The sequence below is a fragment of the Chelonoidis abingdonii genome, chromosome 15 (assembly GCF_003597395.2).
Source record: "Chelonoidis abingdonii isolate Lonesome George chromosome 15, CheloAbing_2.0, whole genome shotgun sequence".
In the NCBI taxonomy this organism is placed as follows: domain Eukaryota; kingdom Metazoa; phylum Chordata; order Testudines; family Testudinidae; genus Chelonoidis; species Chelonoidis abingdonii.
Window position 1 is genome coordinate 14,482,544 of NC_133783.1, and position 12,440 is coordinate 14,494,983.

Here is a 12,440-nt window from a genome sequence, read left to right on the forward strand (position 1 = left end):
AATGATATCATCTGACAATTACTGCATCTGACTTTGTAACATTTTACTCCTCTACAATAACAAACCATAAATATGGTAGGGCTAGGTTCTGTTCTGTATCATACGAAGGTAAATCCAGATTAACTCCATTGACTTCAGTGATTTTACACCAGTATAATAGAGAACAGAAAGTGGCCCAGTGCTTTTAAAGAGGCTTCTGGAGAATCTCCAAAAATTAGAGTTAAAAACCCCTATTAGAACCCCAGATTTTCACCAGGACAAGGGTGATTGTGCCTTATGATATATTTCTAATGATGTGTCTATTATTTTTAAAAAATGCAATGGGAGCACCATTCCATATTCTAAATGATTTTACGGTCAAAGAGATCTTTCTAATACTAATCCACAAATTGTCCTTACTTAATTTCATCCCTTTATACCAGATTTTAGCTGTTTGACCACCCTAAAACATCTATCTCCATTCTTGTGTTCACAGCCTACAAATATACTGCTTTGCGTTATGATCCATTCTGTTCCCACAGCACTGGGCTGGATCAGTACTTGAATGAAAGATCTCCTAGGAATATCTATGTGATGGTGATTCAGTGAGTGATACTCTTCTCTCTGTGCCAATATTGAACCAACTCCCATGGTTTGTGGGCCTGATGTTGCTAGAAGTGTTGTCTTTCAGATGAGTTGTAGAATCCAAGTCCTGGCCATTTGCTGTATGGTTTTCAAAAGCATAGGGGGTTATGTGTATGTTTCCTGACCAAATTCCAACTCAAGTAATTACATTTTACGTATTTAAATCTCTCCTTCATCTTCACTTGAACATGATATCCTTCTTTAATTCCTGTCTTGGACTCTTATCTGGCAAACATTTATGCACATACTTAACTTTACAGCTGAGTAATCCCATAGTCTTCAGTGGTACTAGTCATGTGTGTTAAATTAAGAACATACAAAAATGTTTGCAGGATTGAGACCTTAAACTGTTGCTGTACATTGTTACATGTTCCATCACACAAAGTTTGCATTTCAGCACTGCTGAATTGATCTCTCCATGTCCTTTTCTTATCTCAAAGTCTGTAGCAAGGCTTAATGAATTTTTTTGGTTTTTTGCAAACTTCAAATGTTTTGGATCCTCATAAGAAAGACATTATATAGATTCAAAGTAGTAATAGTCATTATTTTATGGTATGTATAAATTTCCTGCATGTCTTAAGATATGTCTACACTGCACCTGGAGATGTAATTTTCGTTTGGCTAGTTGTGGGTATGCTAGCTTTGATTGAGCTAGCATGCTAAAAATAACTTGTAGCTGTGGCAGTGCAGGCAGCATGATGGACTTAGCTGTCCAGGTGCATAGCTAGGGTGTCAGATAAGCCCATGAAGCTGTGGCTACACTGTTATTTTTAACATTCTAGTTTCATCATAGCTAGCACATGTACATCTACGTGAGCTTGAAATTAAACCTCCAGCTTCAGTGTAGCCATACTCTTAGTTGTTCTTAGCCTGGCTATACTTGGTTAGTTCCTGTAATCTTTTTGGATAAGCCAGTTCCATCAGCCCTCTAATAATTTTTGTTGCTCTCCTTTGAACTCTGTCCAATATTTCTACCTCTTCCTGCTATTGATTTTCACAGAACTAAACACAGTGTTATGAGTGTGGCCTCACCACAGTTACTTATAGAGAGGGACTGCCTCCTGGGCAATTTTACCATGGGCTTTCTCCACTTGACAGCCCAATATCACATTGGCAATATTGCAGTCATATCACATTGCAAACACTTCACTCATTTGCTGTCCAGTTTCACTTCTATGCATCTCTTTGACATTTGTTGTCAGGTTTCTCCCTCCACTTGCATATATGTGTGTTGGATTCTTTTCCCCCAGAGGGATTAGCTTGCATTTTTCCAAGCCAAATTATTTCATGCCCATATTTCTAACTGCTCCTTCTCTCTTCATATTATTTTTCTGTCCTCACTTGTGTTTGCAGTACCTTGTAATTTGGTAGTATTGGCACATTTTAGTAGTGTGCTATTTATTCCCTGTTCCAAATAATAATGCTGTTAAATAAGACTAGACCTGAACTCAGACCCCTGAAGCATCCACTAGATGCCTCCTTTCAACTTGATACATCACTCTTGATTATTCCCCTTGACTCTGGTTCATCAGGTAGTTTGTAAGCCGTATGATATTGCCTTTCCGCAGGAAATTAATTCAAATGGTGCAAGGTAAGATTTCAGGAGACGCCAACTGAAGTACACTACTTACATTTAGATACTGGTATTGTATGCCATCTTCTTTCCTGTTTGCTACTAATTTTGCAATTCTATCAAAAAAAGCAATCAAGTTTGTCTAGAATGATTTGTTCATTATAAAGTCATGCTGCTTAATGCTCATGCTTCAGTTATTCTCTAGAAATGTTTTATTATCATTTATATAGCACCATAAATTTGCACAGCACTTTAAAACAGAGTAAGCTACAGTCTTTCCCCTGAAGAATTCAGACTCTAAGGGCCCATTTACACCGCAGTAACAGTGCTAGCATGTATCATTCTCTTGGACAGGAACACAGTGCTCTCTGTCAGATACATTACAGAATTGCGGCAGGGAACCAAACATTAGCATGGCAGTTCCTGTACGGTACTCTCTTCCTTAGTCCTCCATCTTTCCCTGCAGAAGTTGCTCTGTGAGAGCAACTCACTGCCTCTAAAGGGCTTACTTGGGAAAGATATGGCGGTCAGAATCAGCAAAAGACCACGGGAGTGGCAGAGAACATGTTTACATGATTTCTCTTCCCTGCTCTGAGGATTTACTGAATGACTGACCAATTTTTTTGCAGGCCCCTTGCCATGCCAAGTGAACTGTCTTGTGGATCAACCAAACTGCAATGAAGATTTCCTCCATGTGATTCAGTGACCTGCATATCCCACATTAATTGCAACAGAGACTGTAATCTGGGTTTCTCAGATGAGTGCCCTAATCACTGAGCCATGGGGTACTCTGGATGACTTGCTCACCTGAGAGATGGGAGCTGATGTTTTTGGGTCAATTTCTTACTCCACATCAGTCAGAATGAGAAGCTGAAGATGGGATTGCCCACCTCTTGCAAGCGTGCTCTGACCGCTGGGCTATCTTTTGTGAGGAAGGGATGACTTGTCTCAGGCCCCTGACTCTGGAAGAGCTTTCACTGTTGTGAATCCCAAGCAGAGGGAGGCGCCTCCTGTTAGGTGATGCCTGCTCTTCAGAGAGAGCCACTTGGGTCACACCCCTCTCCTTAGCATTTCATATTGGCTAGTTTAAACAGTTCATGCTCAGCTTGCAGCCTTTTGTGAATCCCATTGTCAGGCTCTCAGTGCTTCCTATGTGTTGTACAGGGGGCCTGGACATCTAAGTTAGGGCTGCATTAGGTGGTAGAGTGCCTAAACGCTAGGCCTTGAAATGCAGAGTCTAAATCCCATGAATGGAGCTAACCCTGCACGTTTATCTTTAGGTGCCCAAATATCTTAGAAATTTGTAGCATGAGTCTCCACAGTTTGAACTAAAGAGCCAGGTTCTGTAGCTGGCATCTGTAACAGACTCATACCTTCTGTGGATTGGGTGCAAAGAGGGGATGTATAGTATATGCTGACCAGCAGGTTATGTGGCTGTTCCGTCCTATGTTGAATTCATATATCTCACAGTGAATGAAACTAACTGTCACTATTATTGTTATGTTCTTAATCAGCTCCTCTCTGTTTGTATCACATGACTTCTCTTCTGGTTGGGTTTTCTGCTTTCTGGATCATAAAATTGTTCTTCACATAGTCTAAGAACTGCTTTGAGGTGTTTGGTTTTTTTTCTGTTTGCTTGGGCAGTAGGAGTCCCACATTAGTATGGTTTCTTAGTTCTCGAGCATCTCAGGAGCTGATCCAGAAATGCTTGGCTCTTGCTGTCTTCCGGTCCTATTAATCAGAGGCAGGGGTGCACAGTGTTTCTCTTTTACTTCATTCCTGATGGAATTCTCAACCAAATTACCCCAGCACCAAACTTGTCATTGTCAGATTTTACCTCAGAGACAGGATAAAGGCTTTTGACCATATAGTGCCCACCTTCTACCTCTTCTTCCCTTGTTACAGTATCTGTCTTAAACCGATTATACCCATCCATTGAATACTGACATTCCAATTATGTGGATGTTCAGAAGCAGGCTACATCTTTAACACAAAGGCATTGTAAAATGAAATCAATATATAATAATATTTAAAAGTAAATCTGTTGCAACATGAGCAGGTGGTGTTACACAGTAACACTATATTGGATGTGCTCACCTCTCAAGTCTTAGCCAGAATCCTGTCTCTGACAATGACTCATACCAGATGCTTGAGAGGAAGACACAAGAAACCTTCCAAATGATCTATTTAACTTGACTGTACAATAAATGACTGGCAATGTTAACCAGAGTGGTCCAACATGTAAATAAATTAATATAGCACAAGAAGAGTTTTAAGATATTTTCATACCTACTCCCTTGCCATAAAATACAAAAATGTATTGTATTGGAATTGCAATGTGCCTAGGAGTCCATTTCAGTTAACTTTAATCAGGTTGACTGGGGATAGGATGGACTAGTTTATCTGTCTCCATGCTTGGACTGAGTTTCCACATTTCTGGAAAACATAGTTTGCATTGAACTAGAGGTCCATGTCTCATGCTCTGGGAAATGACTGCGTGACGCACATTCCTCTCTTTTTGCTTTATTCCTAGTGCTAAACATCCAAAAAGGTCTTTATGCTACAAAGGAGTTCCCAAGCAAGGTTTCGCTACCTCTTGGCAGGATTCAAGATCTATGTTTTTGGTTAATGCAAACCCCTTCAAGCAATTAATGTGCTTCTGCTAAAAAATGATAAGGTTTTATTTGAAAAGTAGATCATGTTAGGTGATGTCATATCTAATAGGAGAGTAAGATGATAGTGGCACAGATTATTTTGACAGTAACTACCGTATCCTGAACTTAAATAATATAGATATGGGTGGTCTTAGTTACTGATGTGGTATAAATATAAATATTCACTTTTTATGTCACTTTCAATTTTTCAGCTATATTTGCTTGATAGGTGCAAGAGACAATTTTCATCTTTTAGTGGAAAAGATAAAATACACATTTTCCCACTTAAATCTGTTAATTTTAGGATCTAGTGCATTGAATTATACTGATTATTATAGACATTTATTTCTACACACACTTATATGAGTTTAGCAAATGTTTACTGTCTAATTGTCAATAGTATGTCTGCATTTTTTCACTGAAATGGCTATGGATTTAATTATTAATGGCTTACTGAACATAGCTGTAAAATTTATATCAAAGTACTGCTCTTAAGGAAAATGCATTTGCAATGGCAGTTGATGCATAAATGAATAGTTATATAATCATATTGCCATTTATGGATAATGTATGTCTTTGCTACTATATACTGTTGGTCATATAAGACATAATGTACTTATAATCTATGTGCAATCCGTGCTAGTGTTACTTGCGTGACTTAACATTGTTATTATGAGCAGTCTCATTGGCTCAGATTCTGTTCTTACTCAACAATTTTACATCAATGTAACTCCATTGACTTCAGTGGAGTTATTTCAGATATTCTCTGGTGTGAAAGCGCAATCAGACCTACTAACTTGAATGGGATCAATTGTATGAGTAAGGCTGAGAGAGATCAGGAACTTTATTAATATAGGATCCAATCTGGCCAATCTTTTGTGTGTATGTATCTCCCATTGGCAACTAGCAGGATCTGGCTCCTTACTTATTGATGGAAGCACATGAAGTCCAAGCACAGAATATGTAAGTGCCTCCTGAGAGGTCCTGAGCAATTTGAGCTCCCAGTCAAGAGAAGTGGAAGGCACTCAGCATGTCCTAGGGCCTTTTAACAGCTTATAGGTTCAGACCCTTTACAATGTTTCATTAACAGTTTATTAACCAACTAGTAACAATGTTTCACTGTTGTATATGCTGTGTGTGCATGACCATGTGCTGCATTTATGTGTTGTAAAATACAATTATGTTTGTTAATTTCTTTCCAAGATTTTCTCAGCTAATGTGCTCACAAGTGCAACAACTATCTGAGAAATATTAGCATCATGCCCTGTGCCAGAATTTCCAACGAAATGATAATTTCATCAGGATTTTGTAGCTGTTTCTCCATTTTAGGCTTCAGTGGTGATTGATCTTCTGTTTTATGAAGGGAATGTAGGATTTGTCTATGCACAACACAAGCCTTAATCAGAAAGAGAGCCTAGCTGGAAGGCTTTAAGCCAAAAGCTTTATTAAAGACACAACCAGGAAGCCCAAACCCTGCAATTCAATAACTTGAGCATCAAAAATACCCTGGATTCCTTCAGCAAATATATTTTCCAGAGACTAGTGGTTTATGAAATTTATTCTACGAGTGGCTGATCCTATGAGCAGTTGTTTGTCATAATCAGATTTAGAAGCCATACATCTCCTATCAATTGATGATTGTGCTGTAACCTCTGGCTTCAGATTTCTGGTAGAAGTATAGCACATTTCTACAAAGAATGAAAATTGTAACTGTTTTATCAAAGAGCAGCAGCTCTCATTTTGTTTAACAGTGCTGGAAATTAGTTTTTCAGGGACTGATCTTGACAGGTCAGCTGTCAAGAACTGGTATATATAACCGTAAATTTATTGATCCTATAAACAAAATTCTGTCTACAAGAACAAGTGGAAGTCAAAATTGACACACTTATGAACAAATGAAATGGTCTGAAGCTCAAGGATTCAGAGGAAGAATCCCTTTTGGTAAAAGGTTTTCCTCATGTTCCATTTATCAACCTTATCTGCATCATTTACTTTTTATAGACTGCAAAATTTACCTCTGCATGCAAAACAGTATGCAGTTGAGGCTGAAATAAAATAGGGATAAACCATAAAAATATCTTAGACATATTCACCTCCTCCCTGAACCTCATCCTATTTAATATATGAGAAGCCAGTTCCTCCCCTTTTCCCTTTTAAGCGAAAGGAAAAAAAATCCTTATTTATGCTGGCATATTGTAGAGCTCCTCTCTGAGAACTTCCAGCCTTGGTGAGGATTGTATTTAGATGATATTCAAATGATTCATATCTTAGTCTTCCAATAAAGGCTATTTTTAAAGGTGGGGAAGAAAAAAGGGGTGGGAGGAGGAATTGTTTGCTAAGACATTGAAAAAGAAGATGGTGAGTAATACAGGGTTGTGTTTTGCTTCCTACTTTTGAATAAATATCCAGATTCTCAACTGGTGCAAATTGGACTTGCTCCTTTTCAGTCAATTAAGCTATGCTGTTGTATAGTTGTTGAGGATCTGGCCTGCTTTATTAAATTATAAGGATTTTTCCAATTTGTTTTTATTTATTTATTTATTTATTTAGGTTAATTTTGAGAGCAAATATATGACGTTACATTTAAAATTGAACTTTCCTGTTAAATTCCACTGGCCATGGCTGTAGGTGTTCATAGGAGACTATCCCAGTGGAATTACTACTTCACCCAGAGGGTGGTATTTCCAAAATGACATAGCAGTGTGCAAGCATTCAGGTTTGGGTCATTGCAGCTTCTGACACCACCTATACCTCCCACCTCTTAGCACTCTCAGATGTGTTAAGGTAGATGTAGCCTAATTCCTGATTTTCCTGTACTGTATCCAGTTTTCATAGATACGTGAATCTTGTTGTGAAATCTACAATAACTCTAGTGCTCATTTCATTCCTATGACCAACCAATCATCAAACTAAGATGGATCTGTGAGATTATTATTTTGATGTACTCACTGTATCCAAAGCCCTGGCTGAGGATTCGTTACGTAGTCCCTCATTATTTGTTGTGTGTTGGTCCAACTTTTGGGGGTGAATGGTAAAACTAAAGTAACAGAAGTAAATCTCATAGGACTATTAACCAGAGGCATTATCAGCAAAATACATTCCTTCCCAGAAAAAGTTTGACTCTTTACACTAAGGATACCCAACTGGAAGAAGCCATGTTTTAGAGTTCTCTGCCCTATGTTTAATTTCTAAGGGGTATGCCTACAGCTAGCAGCATAAATACTGACCTATATATCTCTAAGTGCAGGGCTGATGACAAACACAAGAGATTTAACCTCAATATCAGTTATTTCCGTCCAAGAACAAAACAATTTCATGGATTCTATTCTAGGGTAAAAGGAACAGTCTGCTACTGACTGAGGAGAGAGTATTCACTGTGAAAAATCCAATAGGTCTTCTGAGGCTGACTACCACATTAGACTTCTTGTCAGAAAATGCAGTACAATTTAGTTTGATGTGCTGTATCATATTTAATTGAAAACTAATGCATTTAGATATACTGACAAAAGTAGCATCAATAAATATTGCAGGGCTGGGGTTAAGCAGGGTGCATACACCAAGTTTATAACTTATTTTAAAGCTTAGGAGATGTTTGATCTTCAGCAACCTTGGCATTTGAGAGAAATGGATGTGATTGTTTTATTAGCAAGAGGGTGAGGCGTTCTAGGTCAAGGAGAGGAAATAAGTCTTCAGATAGGTGCTGAAGAGCCATTCTCATACAGATGGAAGGGGAGTCCATTCCTTATGATGCCAACAATATCAAGCATTTACTACTTATTGATGAGTTACAGGGTTGTGCACCGGAAAAAGGAACTGGCATTTGATAAGCAGTGGAGAATGGGTTGAAGTATAGACAGAGAATGAGAACAGGGAGGGAGCAGTGGTGAGACCACAGGTAATCTTGCTGATGATGAGGCAATAGAAACTTGCCAAAAAGAAAAGTCTTATCAAAGTGACTTAGGTGAAATGATATGACAAGTACTGAGATAACAAAGCAGATTTATTGAAGAAAACACATTCAACCAAAGTACTTGGGCATTTTTATCCTTTTAAATTTCACTCATCATTATCCAGACACTAATGGGGAGCAAAAATGTCTCATTCTCTCCCGCCCTCCCCTTTTTTACTCTTTACTGTTTTGTAATATAACCATTCAGTCAAATTGCTGTTAAAGCATATCAGGTAAATGTTAAAAATGTACATGCCTAATATTGCCTTCGTGCTCACTGTATTATTTCCATTTGTAGTTGGCAACATGGGACTCTGAAAAGGGACTGAATGGGAGCCTACAAGAACGACGTCTGGGCAGTGACTTACAAGGACTGACACTGAAAGTGGTGACTGTCTTGGTATGATCCTATTTGAGTTCAGAAGACAAAATACTCAAAATAAAAAAGCTGTGATAAGATGTTTGGTTTTCCCCTTCCCTCCCCCCATAATTTTTCATTATCTCTTTTAATTCTGTGTCATCTACTTGGTCTGACCAGCTGCATAAGCAAGAGAAGAGAGATGGAGGACTTTTGCGTTTTTGTGTGACTTTGTTGATACTCATTAAAATCAGGAGTTTAGAGAATTGCATACTGAGACTGTGTGCTAATCTCAAACAGTCACCCAGGCTGAAATTCACCTCCGTGCAGATGACCAATACAACACCTGTGCACTAGTCAAATAGTGTCCAGGACTTGTACTGGTCTCTGCACAGGGGTGAATTTCAGCCGCAGTGCTCCTTACTCTAACCTGTAACATTTTCCTGTACTGATTAATAGATTTTAAGACCAGTCAGGAACATTGTGATCATCTATTCTCACCTCCTGCATAATACAGTCCATAGAATTTCATCAAGCGATTCTTTCATTAAGTCCATAATTGCTTGTAGAGCTAAAGTATCTCTTTTTGAAAGTCTTATGGGTTTCCTTGGGGAGGTCTTCTAATCTTCTCACATTATGTGATGGTATAGGGCCACTTACCACTTGTAACTTAGAAGGTACTGGAGCTCCAGTTAGCTAAAAGCTACATGGGGAATAAATTAGGATTTGAACTTATTTCCAGAGATAAAAGGGTAGTTAATTAATTTTCTGCTTGGCTAAGCCACTAAAATATATATTTTTAAGGGAGCAGTTACTTAATATGCTGAACATGGTGACCTCATTATGTTTTTCTTCTTTACCAAAACTATATGCCCACACCAGTTCTTCATTATAATAATGTCATCCTCTGGCTGAAAGATGCTATAGTTGGCTATGTAAATAATGCATGCTTCTTAAGTTACTTATTTTTCTATGTATATTTTCTCTCTTCTCCTAGATCAAAGTGCATTAGAAAGATCTGGAGAACCGTAGGAGATCATTAGGACAGTTTTCTTTCCATCTGTTTTTATCGTTCTTCCCTCTAGCTGATAAAGGCTGTGATCATATCTCCCCTCTTTGTGGGAGGTGAGCCGCTCCATCCGGAGAGGATGTCAGCACCAGTTTGCAGACATGGCCAACGGCAATAGCTGTAAAATCAGTACAGCTGGCATTCCCTTGGCAAGTGAGCACACAGTCTGTGTCAGACTGAAACACCATTGCCCTGCAGGATTCCCTATTGCACAATTTCCAAAATGAATTTCGCTAACTCTAGAAGCACTTCAGGGGACAACTCCTGTAAGAATTATTCTTGGACTGGTCATAATGATAAATAATGTAAAAATAATCAAAGTGATTTCTAGTTATTATTTCAGTGTGTTCCCTGTGTAGATGATACCTGCGTTACCATATGGAAAAAAATCTATAAAACTACATTATTCTGGGCTGGACAACTGCAGTATTCTAAAAACCAACAATAGCACTGGGTTGATGAGAGTTAAATCCAGTTTTTTAGACATTTCAAAAAAAATTCTTTAAATATTAGCTTAGATGTTATTTTTTTTCCTCAGGAAGAGCCTTTTGTGATGGTGGCAGAGAACATACTTGGGCAACCGAAGCGCTATAAAGGATTTTCCATTGATGTCTTGGATGCACTTGCCAAGAATCTGGGCTTCAAGTATGAGATTTATCAATCTCCTGATGGCAAGTATGGACACCAGCTCCATAACAGCTCTTGGAATGGCATGATTGGAGAACTTATTAACAAGGTACAGAGAGCAGAAGCAGAGATCTCCAAGCAGAGTACAGCTAACTTTTTTTAAAGGGTATAGTGAAATCCTCCCCAGTAAAATACAAGGCATGAGTCAGAATCAAAACCCCTATTCTAAACATTCCTGAAGTTTGGATCCTGATCTAAATGTTTTTGCTTTTGGCCCATCTCCACAAAACAAAGACTCTAGAGCAGGAGTCGGCAGCCTTTCAGAAGTGGGGTGCTGAGTTTTCATTTATTCACTCTAATTCGCATGCCAGTAATACATTTTAACATTTTTAGAAGGTCTCTTTCTATAAGTCTATAATATATAACTAAATTATTGTTGTATGTAAAGTAAATAAAGTTTTTAAAATGTTTAAGAAGCTTCATTTAAAATTAAATTAAAATGCAGAGCCCCCCCGCCCCCCGAACCGGTGGCCAGGACCCGGGTAGTGTGAGTGCCACTGAAAATCAGCGTGGGTGCCGGCTTCGGCACGAGTGCCATAGGTTGTCTACCCCTGCTCTAGAGTATATTATTCTGTCAGTGATAGCAAGTTACTCCCATTATCAATGTAAGCTATGCTCATGTAACGATAGACTATGCATATTTACCATATGGAAAATAGATACCAAAATATGTATGCTACTTCCATTCTCATTAGAGGACTTTCTGTTATATCTTTTGCCACTATTCAAAGCTACTACAACTTCATTTCTTACTCTGTTAAACTTCCTTTGGGTCACCTACTTTATAGCAGCATGGTTTTACAATGATCAACTATTTGATTCCAATGGATGCATTGTACAGAAACATTTTGAAGAAGAAGAATGGAAAGCTGGTCTCAAGATGCTCCAGTCAGATAACACTTGGAGGGCCAGATTCCTTTTTTACTTACATCTATATAAATCAGGAAGAGCACAATTGAACACCACGGAAATAACTGAGAACTGATTATAGCCAAGAATCCCTAGAGGAAATGAAATGTGTCTTCTCAGAGATGCACATAGTTTCTGATATGGAGCAATCAACATCAATGTAGTGCAAGAACATTTAGAGGAATTAATATCCAATAGTGTTGCCCTTTTGCACAGGTGGTTGCTCTGCTGCAGTATATGTTTTAACTGAAAGTAAAATGTTTATCATTATTTAGTATTACTGGAAAAAGGGAAGCTTGAGATGAAAATTGAAGCAAAACACAAGTTCAGTGAACAGCTCTAATAAATATATATCTATATCTATATTAATTACATCGTGCATTAGGTAAACATTAGATATTTTCATATTTTTTCTAAATTTATCCCAGCTTTTCTGAATGTAATTAATTTGGAAATCTAGTTAGAGGTCCCATGAGATCAGGCTTTCTTGGGAGCTACTGAGTACTTAACGGTATTTTTGTTACTAGTCTTTCCATTGATTTCAATAAGCTTTATATCAGCCTTTCTTCTGAGTTCTTTCACAAAAGGGAATTTAGGAAACAGAAAATATGCTTTAA

At 38.1% G+C, this 12,440-nt stretch overlaps 1 protein-coding gene across 6 annotated transcripts in view; it reads left to right on the forward strand.

Moving 5' to 3' along the window:
* The window catches only part of GRID1 (glutamate ionotropic receptor delta type subunit 1), an 890,324-nt gene that overhangs the window by 788,609 nt on the left and 89,275 nt on the right, over positions 1-12,440 (forward strand). For 5 of the 6 annotated variants that reach the window (XM_075072547.1, XM_075072543.1, XM_075072545.1 and 2 more), the window contains exons 9-10: positions 9,099-9,200; positions 10,766-10,963. In XM_075072547.1, coding sequence (XP_074928648.1) covers positions 9,099-9,200; positions 10,766-10,963 — 300 coding nt within the window. The remainder of the gene's footprint in view (positions 1-9,098; positions 9,201-10,765; positions 10,964-12,440) is intronic. The other variant, XM_075072544.1, reaches the window with a different exon arrangement.